At 41.1% G+C, this 16,797-nt stretch overlaps 1 protein-coding gene across 3 annotated transcripts in view; it reads right to left on the reverse strand.

The window, feature by feature from the left end:
- Positions 1–16,797, reverse strand: part of BFAR (bifunctional apoptosis regulator) — a 31,168-nt gene that overhangs the window by 12,381 nt on the left and 1,990 nt on the right. For 2 of the 3 annotated variants that reach the window (XM_072753802.1, XM_072753803.1), the window contains exons 2-6: positions 15,846–15,965; positions 6,054–6,390; positions 4,220–4,424; positions 2,947–3,116; positions 444–588 (exon numbers count right to left, since the gene is read on the reverse strand). In XM_072753802.1, the coding sequence (XP_072609903.1) occupies positions 444–588; positions 2,947–3,116; positions 4,220–4,424; positions 6,054–6,316 (783 nt within the window). In that variant the 5' untranslated portion in view covers positions 6,317–6,390; positions 15,846–15,965. The remainder of the gene's footprint in view (positions 1–443; positions 589–2,946; positions 3,117–4,219; positions 4,425–6,053; positions 6,391–15,845; positions 15,966–16,797) is intronic. The other variant, XM_026003147.2, reaches the window with a different exon arrangement.

Consider the following 16,797-nt stretch of genomic DNA (forward strand, 5'->3'; position numbering starts at 1 on the left):
AGGATTTGTAAAAGAATGCTCCTAGTGTGTGCGTATGCACACCCATAATACAAGTAGGGAAACATGGCCGGTGGGGCCCCGCAGCTCTGCTGTAGGAGCATGGTACCTCTGGAAAGAGTGGGGAGCTGGGGGCTTCGGTTGTGTCTGTGATGTTTTCCCAAGGAGTGGATATGTAAATGACGGAGAGGCTGTTCTCTATATTTTCCTCAATTAAAAAAACAAAGAGGGCAGCCTGGGTGGCTCAGCAGTTTAGCGCTGCCTTCAGCCCAGGGCCGGATCCTGGAGACCTGGGATCAAGTCCCACACCGGGCTCCCTGCATGGAGCCTGCTTCTCCCTCTGCCTGTGTCTCTGCCTCTCTCTCTCCCTCTCTGTGTGTCTGTCATGAATAAATAAAGAAAATCTCAAAAATAAATAAATAAAAATAAAAAAACAAAGAGTTCACCTTATATTCCCAGAGATTTTGGGGGGGCTTCACACCTAGTGCTTTGACACGCTCCAGTTCCAGAAGGATGGCTCTTCTGTGGCTGCTGTTTTCTATGGTATATGGCGCCCTTGAAAATTCTTCCTCTGTCAGAGTTAAAAGCAACCTGTGGGGGAGGGGTAGCAGTAGGAAGAGATTTCTTCTGAGATTTTATTCTGGAGGCAAACTTCACACTGAGGATTGCATTCTATCAGCATAAGTACTTCAGGCTTGAGTAAGGTAAGACACTCAGTATATGAACTAACAGTAATAACAGCAAACAACTGAATGCTCAATGACTCTTGGAAACTACTTCCATGAGTCATCACTGATTCATTTAACAATTCTGCCCAGTAGATGGCATGGCCATTTTGTGGCTGAAAAAATGGTTTGGAGGAATAAAGTGGCTCAGCCAAGGCACACCCTGGTCTCTTCTACTCTTAACCTCTGTTCATCCAGCTATGCAGTCTAACCTTTCACATACTGCAAAATGTATGTGTACAGAAAAAAAAAAAAGGAAAGAAATCCAATAAAACGTTACAATTTTAAGAGTAGCTGTTTTAGGATAGTAATTTAAGAAAAATAATTGTAGATCCCTTGTCTGATCCCATTCATCTGAAAACAACTCCACCTCAACAATAATTCATCGCTAAAAACACCCTTGTGTACCAGCAAGGAGGCCAGCAGGAACACAACCTGCTGTGTTGGTGGAGGAATGTAAGTTGATGTCATTTTGTGGGTAATTTGGAAATATTTATCAAAGTTGTAAAGGTTTAGCGGATCTCTGGGTGGCTTAGCGGTTTAGCGCTTGCCTTCAGCCCAGGCGTGAACCTGGAGACCTGGGATCGAGGCCCATGTCCGGCTCCCTGCATGGAGCCTGCTTCTCCCTCTGCCTGTATCTCTGCCTCTCTCTCTCTTTCTCTGTGTGTCTTTCATGAATAAATAAATAAAATCTTTAAAAAAAAAAAAAAGAAAGAAAGTTGTAAAGGTTTATTTCCTTTGACCCAGAAATTGCAGTTCTAGAAATCTATCTTCTGGAAGGAAGGCAATTATGCAAACATGTATTAACTAGGTAGAGAAGAAAAAAATTATTTTAACCACAATTTGGGAGAGGTACTAATTCTTACAAAAACCAGATGATTCAAGTGGGAGCATTTGGCTTTCCTGTCCCGGGGGAAAACATGACTGGGGTGGGAAGCCGGCAGTCAGGCAACCTGGCAGGGAGCAGACAGCCGTCTGGAACAAGTCGATCAGCGGCAGTGGCTGCTCTAAGCACTGCGTGGTATGCCAAGTACTATCCCTACACATTCTCTTTGAGGAAGGAAAGACCCCAAGAAAGATGGACAGTGCTCTGGAAGAGGGTGTGGGGATATGTTGATAGGCAGAAGGAGGCCTCCCCAGGGCCTGACAATTCGATTCGGGAGTTCCTTGTATTAGGGCATTTGCTACTACATTGCTTGGAATTGCCTAGAATAGGAAAAAGGAAGCAACTCAGATTTGTTTTGGTAGAGATGAATTAAACAGACTCCAGTATACATGCATATATACACATACATATGCATATATATACACATACAGATAAACATAGGTCTGTGTTTAGTATAATAGTATTTTCAAACAAATAAATAACATACATTTATATGTATTTACGTATAAACACATAAAAAAACCTGGAAAGATGTCCAGAAAGATGACAATGGCGGTTTTCTCTGAAGAATAGAATTATGAGGGTATTTCACTTCCAACACCCTCTAGTTCTACATTCTTATTTTTAAATAACCAGCAAATATATGTTCCTCTTATAATCAAGAAGCAACAAACAAAATGTCAGTAACATAAAATGATTCAGCTGTTTTGGAAAACAGTTTGGCAGCTACTAAAAAAAGGTAAACCTAAGGAGTTACTTATGACTGAGCAACTCCACTCTAAGAGAGCATAAGAGAGTACTGAAAATGCAGGTCTATACAAAAGCTGGTATGCCAGGGGATCACGGCAGGACTATTCCTAACAGCCCCCAAATGCAGTCAGCCAGAACGTCCACCAACGAAAGGACGCATAAATAAAATATGGCACAGCCACAAACTGGAATATCACTGTGCCATAAAAATGAATGAAGCACTGACACCCGTGACAATTTGGATGAGCCTTGAAAATGTTCTGGGATGTCAAAAAGTGAGACCCAAAAGGTCAATTCCATTCATAATAGATATCCTAAACAGGCAAATCCATCGAGAGGGCAAGTGAAATGGTGGCTGCTGGGGAGTGGGAGGGGGTCATGAGGGCTGATGGTAAAAGGGTAGGTAAGAGCTTTCTTTTTGGGGTGATGAAGATGTTCTAAAACTACTGGTCTGTGGTGATAGCTGCACACATCTGTGACTATATTAAACATCATGGCCTGTACAATTTAACAGGTGAATTTTATAGTATGTGGGTTATATCTCAATAAAGCAGCTTAAAAAAAGTGTCAGAAGACCTTGCTTCTTACCTTCCATTGACTCTTTCTGCTAAAAATCGGTCTCTGTAGAGAGAGGCCCAAGGGCCCAGCTGCTCCAGCCAGAGGACCACTTCTTCTGCTGTCCATTTGGCCACAGCCTTATGGACCAGGAGGTCATGCTCAGATTCTCTGCTGCTCCAGTGATACACAAGCAGGACCACCTGGGCAAAGGGAAAGCTCTTAACACACAGAAAGGTCAGAGATGCCAGCTCCTCAATATGTGAGTGTGGGGCAGGGGCAGGAAGAGGCTGAGGATGGAGGGAATGGTGGCAAGCCGGTGCAAAGAAGCATAGCAACACCACTGCCACAGAGGGCTGGGCAGCAGAAGTCTCAGTGGGATCCTCTCATTGCCAGTGGGGGCACCCTAAGGGATCAGGGACTGGAACAGAACTCACTGAAGAGCATCTGGAGGCACTGTACCCTTGACTCTAACATCTTGGCTGATTTAATGGACTTATGTTCCTTTTTTGCTGGAAAATTTGTAATCTTGAAATTGTTATAGCATGTAACTGAAAAGAAAATAGTAGTCTCCGGATGCCTGTGTGCCTCAGTGGTTGAGCATCTGCCTTCAGCTCAGGGCGTGATCCTGGTCCAGGGATCAAGTCCCACATTGGGCTCCCTGTGAGGAGCCTGCTTCTCCCTCTATGTCTCTGTTTCTCTTCTGTGTCTCACATGAGTAAATAAAATCTTTAAAGAAAAAAAAAAAAGAAAGAAAGAAAACAGTCTCTACATGGGATGTTAGTAAAGTGCTGGGCTTGAAACTTGACCATCAGGGTGGACATGGTCTTGAATTCCAGTTCTAACACCTTCCTGCATCTGTATTCTTACCTTTAAAATGGGAATAATAGGGGCGCCTGGCTGGCTCAGTCAGTAAAGCATGTGATCTTGATTTTGGGGTTGTGAGTTCAAGTCCCATGCTGGGCATGGAGTTTACATTAAAAATAATGATAACAATAAGAAATAAACAGATAGAATGGGAATAATAATGGTGGCTATTGCAGAGGTTAGGAAGAGCATGAAACAGAATAAAGCTAACAATAACTGGGCTCTGAATATCACATTATCTACTTGAGTATGTAGCATGCTGGAAAAATCATACAACCCAGCAGATCTCCAGGCATGCAGTGAATCATCACATGCAGGTATGCCATCAATTTCAACAGAACTGACTTAAAAAAAAAAAAAAAAAAAAAAAAAAAAAAACAGAACTGACTTCAGTGGAAACTGGAGGGAAGGGGGCAGAGAAACACAGTGATAAACTTACTGCCACACCAGTTAAAGCGGTGAGCACTCCGGAAAAGAATCCCCCACCTCTCTGCGGATTCACTCGGCCTGTGTTGGGAGCTAAAGGAACTTGATCATTCCCATATTTCTGAAAGGCTGCGAGACTCTGGACTATGTCATTATTCTGCTGAATGTCTTCAAATCGCATTCTAATGGCATCAGGAAATAATTTTTCAATGGCATCCCTATGAAGAGGAAAAAAAAAATCACAAGATGGTTGTTTGTCTAAATATAATGTTTAGAGGCCAAAATCAAACTAACATTCAATATTTAATAATATACAAGCACTTTCGAAGAACAGACAAGAAGGTCAGTTATGGCCCTGTTGATGACAGCAAAAAATCTGAAACAACTTACATGTCCACTGTTAGAGAAACGGTCAAATAAAACATGGTCTATTCACATGATGGAACACTACACAGTTCTAAAAATGAATTTACTGCTTATCACTTGTATCAAGATGGATAAATTTAAGACATACGTATCATTGAATAAAAACAGTAAACTGCAGAACCGAGTAGATAGTGCACAACTGATGTGAGGAAATACTTGCATTTCCTATTGATACATAATGTTTAAAAGTATTTTTAAAAATCTGAAGAACACTGTGTGTTATGCTATATGTTGATAAATTGAACTCCAATAAAAAATATATACAAAAAAATCTGAAGGAAATCATAACTAAGTCATAGCTGAAATGACTGGGTGAAAAGGGAAGGAAAGATGGCAAGATGGGGAAGAAGAGGTCAAAGGGGTCTTTAACTTTATCAATACTAATTCCAATCTTTTAAAAGAAGATAAACAAATGAAGGTTTCTATGTATTGCTGATATTATTAAAAATTAATTCATAAAGAGGAAAGCAAGTAGAGTTGAGTAGTAAGAGGGAGACCATTAGGTCCTACTATAGAGCTCTCTTCATTTTCAATTACACATAATCAGAGAATCTTCCTTCAACATAAGATTGACCTTTAGGTTAACAAGGCTGACAGGTAAGAGCAAAGAGTTTGTCAATGTGTCTCAGATGAAAAAGAGCAGGTTAGGGACGCCTGGGTGGCTCAGTGGTTGAGCGTCTGCCTTGGGCTCAGGTGTGATCCCTGGGTCCTGGGATCTAGTCCTGCATTGGGCTGCACAGGGGGAGCCTGCTTCTCCCTCTGGCTAGGTCTCTGCCTATGTCTCTTATGAATAAATAAAATCTTAAAAAAAAAAAAGAATAGAAAAAGCATGTTAGTTTAATGTCTTCCTGGAATTTTCTGGTATTCTGTTGGTATCAAGGCAATAGAAGAAAAGCCAGCCCTCAAAGACCTCACAAGTACATTATAAATATGAATAGAAGCAGAACAGAATCTACTACCTGAAAGGTCTTACCATTTGTTGTATGAGACGATGATGGGAAACTACCTCTATTGATACAAAAACTGGAACAGAGATTAGTCAAAGATGATGAATGAAAATCAGCATCAAAAGGAATTATACAGAATTGTGGAGTTATATCACTTTCTCTATTAGATCTGGGGTGTTCTCAGTGGATACAAATCAATAAAAAGCGTTATACAACAAAGGATTATAAGCAATGGTTTGATAACCAGAATTTTTTTTCCTCCTTTATGAAAATCACAAACAGATCACGGTCACCCATAAGGGAGTCTGGATCTGCAGTCCTTGAGCTCCCTGCCTCACACACGCCAGCAGATCTAGAATGTGACCATGGTGGGGGGCAGCCCGGTGCCTCTGGCCTTCTCAAACCTAGCTGCTCCCATGAAGAGAAAGCACATTGTGCCAGCTGTATGGGCTACTGATAAGGACTGAGCTTTACCTGAGGAGAATATTGACTTTGGGGAAACCTTCCCATTTTTCTCTGCATTCCGGACACTCTGTTTTCTTCGAAGAGGCCCACCATAAAGCTAGGCAGTGCCGGCAGAAGCTGTGCCCACAGTTCAAGGTGGTGGGGTTAACCAGGATGTCATAACAGCAGTGGCAAGAAAATTCACTAACAGAAATCTGAGGGCTGGTGCTCTTGAGGAGGTCATCGTTGTCATGGGTCACTGCGTTCAGATCGTTTTGCGGAGACTCTTCCATCTCTTAGCAAATTCTGGGATGCGCAGGCACAGAAAACTTCAGACTTAGAAAACTGTTGTAAAGCATCATTAAATCTAGAAAAAAAAAAAAAAAAAAAGACAACAGAACTAGGACACATAGTTTGAGATTACTGCCATTCTACCAAAGCTGATTTTTAAATGTGACCAATTTAATGTCTAAAAATTCACATTCCATAAACCAAATAAACCTCACTGAATTTCCTTCTGCTCTGTCATATTTCTGAAAATTAGGGGAAGCAAAACAATGTAGTGTAAAGCTTGATGGACTTGGGGTGGTGGAGAATGCTAGATCTTTCTTTTGCATTTTGCACTAACTTACTTGGAAAATATAATTTCTCTGGCCTGTTTCCCCAATTTCTCAAGTCTTTTCATGTGTATGATTTAAAAACAAAAGCAAAACCAAAACAGCTTCTTGGGCCAGTAAAATGTCTGGAGTTGGCAATAACAGATGTACTTCATGTAAATAATGCCTTTTTAAAAAAAATCCAAACAAATCTGCCTTCCCGTTAGGTAATTATTTCATAAACATGTGCTTTTAGATACTCTCACAGAAAGAGTACCAGGCAGGAAGTAAGTGAAACTTGTTTTCAGAGGGGCCCTGTGCCAGGTAAACTCCCCTGGGGCTCCATTTACCCTTTCCCCCAAATCAACCCAACAAACATCACACCCTCTGGATTTGGCCAGTTTGGTGCCAGAGAAACATACTAATGTTGTTAGTAAGCAAACAGCAAGGGACCACACTCTTCTTATTTTTATCTGGGTCTTAGGAGATTGTTTTACAGAGAGGCAGTATAGTGCAGAACACCATGGAGTTAAAATCCCAGCTTCTCATCAATCATGCACTCCATGACTATGTTTCAGTTATTTGAGCTTGCTGAACCCCGTGTTCTCAATTGTGTAACGATGGTGAACAGAAAACTTCAAGGCTTCTTGTGAGGATCAGAGACAGTTAAAGTGGCAAGGAGAGTGTATAGTGTAAATATATGTAGTGTATGGTGTGAACAGCAACTAATGAAATGATTCTTCATACCATTTCTGGTATTAGGACAGAGCAGGCGCTGGCTGGGAAGTTTCTCCACTTTGCTATTGTGAAGACAAAGTATGTCAATCACTGTTCATCACCCATAGTGCTCATGCAGAGAATGGCTCAAATTTTTCCACTTTGCAGGTACAGTGGTTAAGAAACAGGCGTCAAGGCTGGGCTGCCTGCATTCTTTCTCTGCCACTCACGAGCTGCAGGGACTGGACTTCGTGAGGACTCAGCTTCCTCTTGTGTAAGTAGGGGTGGTAATAGCATTGATCCCCTAATAAATAGGGGAGGTTTTAAGAATTAAGCATGAAAATACAAGCAGAAGTGCCTTGTACAGAGTCTAGCACATGGTAAGTAAACCATATACAGTAGCAAGTTACCTGCTTTCCAAATATAGTCATGAGAATTTCATCACCTTTTATTTATTTTTAAAGATTTATTTATTTTAGAAAAGAGAGAGGGAGAGTGGGGAGGGGCTGAGGGAGGGGGAGAGAGAAACTCCCAACAGATTCTGTACTGTGCATGGAGCCTGACCTGGGGCTGGATCTAAAGACCCTGAGATCATGACCTGAGTGGAAACCAAGAGCCACCCAAGGGCCCCAAATTGTATTACCTTTTACAGAGTGACGTATGACACTTATATAGAAAGCACTATATTTTAAGCAAATCTAGGGGCGCCTGAGTGCTCAGTCAGTTGAGCTACTGACTCTTCATTTTGGCTCAGGTCATGATCTCAGGTTGCGAGACCAAGCCCGGTGAAGTCTGGCGCTCAGGACAGAGTCCGTTTAAGGTTCTTTCTCTTTCCCACTCCCTCCTTCTTGACTTCTTCTCACCACTCTTTTTTCATAAATAAATAAATAAATGGCAAATCTATGAACAAAAACTAGAAGAAAATATTGTGAAGTATTTGTAGTGGTTGTGGGTATGTTGGGTGGGAAGGGTTGCAATTCTTTTGGTTTTCTGTATTTATCAAGTTGTTCTTAATGTAAATGTATAATATTATAATAATTGTAAAAAATATATATATAAAATTGTAAAAAAAACAAAACAAAACACATTCCTTTTGGCCCAATACCAGCGGGGGATTTTTAACTCAAAGAATAAACACAAATGAATTTTAAACTCAGTGTGAAAGCAGAATAGAAATTCCTCATGAGTACTAAAAAGATAATTAGGCAAAGATAAATGTAAAGTTAAAAGATAAACATAAGATACAAAAATTTAAAATATAGTAAATCAAATTAACAGTTATTCACAATAATAAATAATAGTAAAGAAGGGAGAAATCTTTTGTAGAGGCCTAAACTGTTTTTTCTGGGGCACCTGGCTGGGTCAGTCAGTGAAGCATGTGATTTTTGATCTTGGGGTCATGAGTTTGAGCCCCATGATGAATAAAAGGGGTTACTTAAAAATAAAATCTTAAAAAAGGAAAACAAAAAACCTCTGTTGTTTGGAAGAGTTCATATAAATGTTCTTAATGACAATCTCTAAATCATTTCTGATAATTCTATTTGCTTATTATTTGTATGTTTAGGAACATTAAAAAAATTCCTAAGTGTTTTCCTTTCGGCAGTCTCTTCAAATTGCTATGGAAATAGGAGATCTTTTACAGGATTTTAGAAAAAGAAATCATTTTGATAAAGTAGTTCCTTTATCTGGTTAATATTGGTTAAACAACTACCACGAGGAGAATAGTATTCTAGGAAACAATAGTTGAACCACTGCAATTTATTTACTTACTTATCATCATTTAAAAAATATTTTGTTTATTTGAGAGAGAGTGAGTGTGAGCGCTCCTACAAGAGCAGGGGTAGGGAGGGGCAGAGGGAGAGACAGGCTCCCCGCTGAGCAGCCCCCCTCCCCCCCAAGACAGGGCTTGATTCCAGGACCCTGGGATCAGGATGTGAACCAAAGGCAGACGCTTAACCAAATGAGCCACCCAGATGCCCTGAACCACTGCTATTTATTGAGATTCTATGAGCTGGGCAGTGTGCAGGCCCTTTAGGTACATTCAGGATCTCATCTGGATTCAGTGTCAGAGGAAAGATCCCAAGGCTTCCTTCCAATGAGGGCTGGGCAGGGGGTCAGAAAAGAGGGGCCTGATGTGGGCACTGCTTGTCAGTGTTTTCATGGGGAGCAGTGAGTGACCCTAGAGTGACAGGTCTGGTACAGGGGGCTTTTGTGCCTAGTTAGTGACAGGTGGGTCTACATAAAGGTTTCAGGGGCAATCAGATCAGCAAAGCTGTGCTTGAGGATGACAAATCCCTCAGGAAGGAGGGCAAGACTAGGATAACTTAGAAATAAAATGTTTATCACTCTGGGACAAAGGTAACAAAAAATGAAAAGAGCAAAGGAATGAAAGGTGATAAAGCCATCAATGTATCTGAGAGACATTAAGAAAATAATGTATGGGTTCTTGTGACTAGAGAGAAAGAATGATCAAAGATGCTGCCTAGGTGTCAGAGCTAGGGAAGAAAGGTACTTGTGATAGAAATGGGTCACTGTGACTGCATGGGGCCAATCTTAAAAAGAAGTGGAGTTTTAGAAAAGTTGAGTTTGAGGTAATGATGACTTCCAAATAGAAGTGTCTAATGAGCAGCTGGAGATACAAAACTGTAGTTGGAAGGAGGTCAAGGAGGCCTTCAAAGTGATCTGCAGAGAACTGACAATGTGTACTGAGAAATTGTCATTTCTCACCAATTAGCCTTTTAAAACTAGGAGGTAAAAGCAGTTCCTAGCTTACCGGCTCTGAAAGTTTTTTTTTTTTTCTCATGGGAGAAAACAAACCGCATGCTGGCATCTAAAATGTCTTTTTAAGTTGTATTTTGAAAAGCTGAAGTAGCCACTAACTTTGTCTTTAAAAACTGTCTTTAACAAACTAGAAAAACAGCACAGACTTTGATTATATCTTAGGAATGTTGCTAGCTTCAGGTTACCCTCAATCCAAAATGTGAAAGCTAAGGGAGAAAGAATACACGTCTTAACCAAAGTCAGTTAATGTCTTCTGCTATTTCTGTCTGGCTGCATTTGGGTTATTTCCATGAGGAAAAGCAGCACTTTCAGAGGAAGAAAGCACCTCTTAAGTGATAAAATGTAGCTCAGACAAGTTCCAAACAGCAGGTCAACACATCCTCCTGCACTGGCAATGATTAAAGGCCTCTTTGAGACCAGTTCTCGAGGACGTTTATAGATGTTCTCTATAAACTCAGCCCACAGCAGGAGCCGTGGGAGGGTTGGCTGGCTCTTTAGGAGTCCCTTCACAAGTAAGTACGCATTAGAATGTCCCTGTGGCCCCCTGTCCTTTTTTCCTCTCAAAGGCCCCAGAGAGGACTGGTAGGTGATGGGGGGGGGGGGGGGGGACGACAGACGGACTAATTCCATTCTCCACCCCTGGTGCCCTGGTTCACGTGGATACCCTTTGGTTTGTGTTTAAGCCTCACACGAAATGACAAGTGTTAATTATCTAGTTCAAAACTAAGGAGGGAGAATGCCTGAGTTTGGAAAAGTCTGTGAAACTGCAAACAGAGGTGAGTTTAAAATGACAGGTTGCCCACCAAAGAATTGAAGAGTACAGCAAACCTCTGGAGACTGAGTCACTCTGAGGTGTTGTGGTTTCTTGAATCAAAATTTGTATCTTCAACTAATACCTGGCACGTCTCTTGACATGCCCCAAAATTACATGCCAAAGTTGTGTTTGTTCATATGAGTGTAATATGACCATTTGCCTGAAGGAAATCTATACTTGTTAGGCTTTCAAAGAGGATTACCCGAATGAAGTTAAAAACTACCATGTAGGGACGCCTGGGTAGCTCACTGGTTGAGCATCTGCCTTTGGCTAAGGGCGTGATCCTGAGGTCCTGGGATCGAGTCCCACATCAGGCTCCTCGCAGAAAGCCTGCTTCTACCTCTGCCTATGTCTCTGTCTCTCTGTGTGTCTTTCATTAACAAATAAATAAAATATTAAAAAAAAAAAAAACCTACTGTTTATCCACCAGGATAGACTTAAAAAAAAAATTTTTTTTAAATTTTATTTAGAGAGTGAGAGCACTCACACATGCAGGGGAGAGGGAGAGGGAAAGGGAAAGAATCCCAAGCAGACTTCCTGCTGAGTGCAAAGCCTCACCTGGGCTGATCTCACAACCCTAGCATTATGACCTGAGTTGGAACCAACAGTCAGACACTTAAGCCACCCATGTGCCCCAGGACAAAGACTTAACAAAAATGTATTTATTTTAGAGAGAGTGAGATAGTGCAAGTGGGAGGGACAGAGGGAGAGGGGGAGGGAGAGAATCTCAAGTCCACTCTGTGCTGAGTACAGAGCTTGAAGCAGGGCTCGATCCCATGACCTGAGCTGAAATCAGGAGCAGGACACTTCACCGACTGAGCCGCCCACATGCCCCCAGGATAAAGAGTTTTTAATGCTCTACGTCCCTCTGTTTCCTAGAGTGATTATTATAATGAGCTACCTGGTGAGCCTTTCCACAGTGATGCAATATTACTGTCATGAACTTCCACCCTCTGTGTCCTGGAACAGTCTCCGCATGGGCAGCCACCAAGTCTATCATGGTGACATCTGGCTTTTGGACAGGCTTTCACATGGTGCTCCTCTTTCTTACCCTACCCTCTCTTTCTTTCCTCTTCTCTCCCTTTCTCTTGAATTCAATGCCGGCAATTCAATGAAAAAAATCTGATTTCATATAAAAATCCAGACTTCTGGCTTCTGTTGAAATAAGTCAGATGATCTGGCATGACTAGGATGTCATATGGAGTGACAAGCATCAGCTTGAGCTAGGTAACTCTGAAGCTACACTTTTCAGATAGGGCATGCCCCGCTCGGGTTTGCTAGTCCTCACCCACTCACTTTTCCTCATTTCTGTTTCCTGTCTGACCTCGGGCATATCTGTATGAATATTTGTGTTTTCATAACCTCTCCCTTAGGTGATGCCTTCAGAGTCTACTGAGGAGTGTACGATGCTTCTGGGTCTTGGGCTAGCATGCTTTAGTTATGTCAGCTTACAGTTTTCCTGTCCCTTAATTTGCGGGCAGGTTGTTTACAATCATTGCTGAGAAAGTGATTGCCTATCAAGTCTTCCAAAAAGTTTTCTAAATTACTGCTTCTATTCTCCTTTACCTTTAGAGGCCAGATATCCATGTTCAGTAGGTTCCATGTGTGAAAGGCTCTGGATGGATCTGAGAGCAAGTCTAAAAATTCTAAGTTGGCTTTAGTCTTATTATATCCAGAGACCCAGGTCAAAATGAATTAAGTGAGAGTTTGTGGGCTCTTCCATATATCAAATATTTAGTATAGGCCTTTGCGACATCTGCTTTAATATTTTGGAGTTATTTATTTCCTGGCCCTGAGAAACAGTATAATTTTTTCCGATGTTTATTTGCACCATATAACAATGGTGTGTACACCTCAGTTTTACAATCACCAGACAGTTTTTGAGTCCCAGCTTCACTGTTTATTAGCCATGAGACTGTAGGCAAATTAGTCAGTTTTGCCAAGTCTCCCATTAACATAGAAAGGAATGGGGTTCCTACCGCCTACCTCACATGAGCATTAAAGAGACACATGTAAGCACTAGCACATAGGAAGCATTCAGTAAATGTGGTCTCCTCTTCCACTTCATGGTCCATATGTCTGACACTTTCCCAACAGTGTAAGTGAGAAATCCCAAAGGTTCTCATGCTCATGCCATATAATCAACAATTTGTTCTGATATCTCACCAATGTAACTTTTAAAACACCTGGAGAGATTTTACTTCCTGAGGAAAATACAATCTCTAAAATTTCAGTGTCAAGAAATGGCATAAAGATTTGGAAAACACAAATACGTAAAATATAACATGAACACACTGTACAGTTGATTTTTTCTTCAACGTTCATAGGGTTTGGTCTGTTGGCACAACTGATAGGTAACAATTATCACAGTCTGATGACTTGGGCAATTTCAAGATCTCTATCACTGGAACCTTTTTTAGGTTTCCCCAAAGAAATACCTGACATGCTATAGTTATCTGAAAAATCTATGAAGGAAGAAAAAGTACTGAGATACAATCTCCCAATCATTCTGTGTGATTAAAGAACTTGCAAGGAACTTGGCTACTGCTCCCTTGAAAGGAAAATTGTTTGACTTGATCAACTACTTATCTGTGGGTTCATCTAACTGACTACTCTCTGGAAGGAGGTTGCAGCACTGCTGTCACCTGTTCGATGCCTCAGTAACCCCAGGAGCAATTAATACAATAATTTGCATTGAGTTTATCAAAGAGGAATGCATTAATTCTGAGTTTAAGTGGAGAAATTTTTTAAAAGATTATTTATTTATTTATTTATTCATGAGAGACACACAGAGAGAAGCAGAGACACAGGCAGAGGGAGAAGCAGGCTCCCTGCAGGGAGCCTGATGTGGGACTCTATCTGGGACTCCGGGATCACGCCATGAGCTGAAGGCGAGTGCTCAACCGCTGAGCCACCCAGGTGTCCCTCAGTGGAGAATTTTTATACCTTAGCTTATAAAGATGTCACGTAATGACTGATAACTCTTTAGAAGTCATAATCTTCAAAGTGCTTTGTTCACTGGCATAGAATTACAGTTCTACCTCTATTCAACAAAATGTTTACTGTGACAAGAGTACATGCCAGCATTTTAGGAATAATCCTTTGGAAGACTAATTTATTGGGATTCCAGCCTGAAAATATAATCTCAATCATTACTTAGCAAAGATGTTTCACTGCAAGAATACAGAAATTTTGGCTTCCTATGGGCCTTTAAATAGGCTATTTATTCCTTGTCATTACAAATTACACGACAACAAAGAATAATGACCATTGCTAATATTTACTGAGTCCTTATAATGTGAAACGCAACTCTATAATTATTACTCTCACTCCATTTTACAGATGAGAAAATGGAGACCTCATTAATATAGGGCAGAGTCAGGTACTGAATCATGGTCTCAATAAAATGTGACCTTGTAACTCTATATTATCCCAATAACATAATCAGTAATAGCTAATGGTTCGAAGGACTAATTTGCTCCTTTATGCTGCTATTAGAAAGTTGCGAAGTCCAAACTGGAGAAAATAAACTAGGATGTGAGAACACTGCGTTTTGGAACACGAACTCCAGCTTGTGGCTGTTAGGGAGCATGGGGTTCCATGAGATAAATAAGCAGAAGCAGTCACAATAGAAATAGGGGTTAGAGGGGCACCTGGCTGGCCAAGTAGGAAGAGATGCAACCTTTAATCTCAGGGTCATGAGTTTGAGCCCCACACTGAGATTAAGTAACAGAGATTACGTAAATGAATAAATAATTAAACAAACAAACCTAAAAAAAAAAAAAAAAAGACACGGGGTGCCTATTTCTGCCACCCCAGGTCTACTTCTGGAGACACCACTATATACAATAGTAGAATTACTACAGACATTTTAAATGTCCAAAGAATGACTGCACACTTCTAGTGACTATGAGATACAAAGAAATGTGCCCACATGTAAGCAAGGCAAGGGTAAGAAATAGCAATAAAAAGAGAATATATATATATATATATATGTATGTATATATATACACACACACACATTAAAGAGAATATTATGTGTATTTCTTGTAGGTGGCAGAAACTGGCTTTCATTAATACAAGAGAAGCATTTCCGGGCTCTTACCATATCAACTCTTATCCAAACAGATTTTCTTTCTGGAAGGAGTCAGAAATTACCAGGGCAAAGGTAGCAAGCTAACTCACAGGAGGTTGACTGGCTGCCTGAACTCTGAGGCATGATTTACTGCTCGTGAGAGGTACTGGGCAGAACAACACACAGAAGGCTGTTCTGGCTCTCCGAGACTGCTTTTGTTTCTGTTACGTGGCTTATACTCAGTGACCTATCCTGTACTAAATGCTGTAGATGTAACTTGTGATTAAAAAAACTGGTCAGTAAGCAGACTTCAGTTATCAGTTTGAGTTGTCTTTCCCTCTCCAATCAAATTCTGAGCTCTTTTAGATCAGGTATCAAGCCACGGAGTTCTATTATTGTACCTGAAGTAGCTGGCACAAAGATGGGTTCTGGATATTTGCAGATGAAAATCAAATCAACGTGTATCTGACCCCCTATTGTAGTAATTTCTTTAGAATCTCTGACAGAATCACCTGCAAGGTTGGTGAACCTGAATAAGGATATCTGAGAGAGAGAGGCCCAGGAATGTACATTTTAAACAAACCCCTTGGGCAGCCCGGGTGGCTCAGCAGTTTAGCGCTGCCTTCAGCCCAGGGCCTGATCCTGGAGACCCGGGATCGAGTCCCACGTTGGGCTCCCTGCATGGAACCTGCTTCTCCCTCTGCCTGTGTCTCTGCCTCTCTCTCGAGAATAAATAAAATCTTTAAAAAATAAATAAACAAAGCCCTTAGGAGATGCTTGCGCATACAGACGTTTGGGGACTAGAGAGCTGTTGCATACTAATAAATAAATGTACATACCTAAATATGTTTCAGACAAGGTACGGGTAAGGTGTGAGCAAAATAAAGTTTAAATAACACTTCCAACATCATTTCCTCTTCTCTCCAATCTCTCCTCTCTCCAATGTCTGAATCATCCTCCTGGAGCAAAATTCCAATCAAATGTTTCCTTTGCTCAAAACCTTCTTGACCATGAGAAATTAAAGCCCATAATTGTAAGCTTGTCATTTAAGAATCTTTATGGAATGCTAAAAAAAACCAACACAACTTTTTAATGAGGCTTTTTTTTTCCCCCTAAAGTAGGCTACATGCCCATAGTGGGGCTAGACTTCATGACCCTGAAATCATGAGTCCCATGTCCTATGGACTGAGCCAGCCAGGAGCCCCAATACAAATTTTTAAGTAGAGTAGTAGAAAGTCTGGAGCCAGAAAGACTGATTTCAAATCCCAGCTCTACCAATTCATGGTGTGACCTCAGGCAAGTCACTTAATCTCTGCCTCCGTGTCCTCAACTATAAAACGGGGATATTAATACTACATTACTGATAAGGGTGTTGATAGGAGTAAATGAATAGATGCACCACACTCAGAATAGTGCCCAGCACATAAGTGCAACATAAATGTTAGCTAATACTATTATTTTTATTTTATTTTATTTATTTATGATAGGCACACAGTGAGAGAGAGAGAGAGGCAGAGACACAGGCAGAGGGAGAAGCAGGCTCCATGCACCGGGGGCCCGATGTGGGATTCGATCCCGGGTCTCCAGGATCGCGCCCTGAGCCAAAGACAGGCGCCAAACCGCTGCGCCACCCAGGGATCCCTAATACTATTATTATAATTATCTCCTACTTCTTTAGTTACCAATGACACTTTGGTCCCATCTCTTAATTCCTGCTCCTTGGTCCATTTTTCTGTAACACACTGTTCCCGTCATCTGTAATGCAGCTCCATACCTTCACTGGGTCAAAAG

The sequence above is a fragment of the Vulpes vulpes genome, chromosome 3 (assembly GCF_048418805.1).
Source record: "Vulpes vulpes isolate BD-2025 chromosome 3, VulVul3, whole genome shotgun sequence".
Lineage (NCBI taxonomy): Eukaryota > Metazoa > Chordata > Mammalia > Carnivora > Canidae > Vulpes > Vulpes vulpes.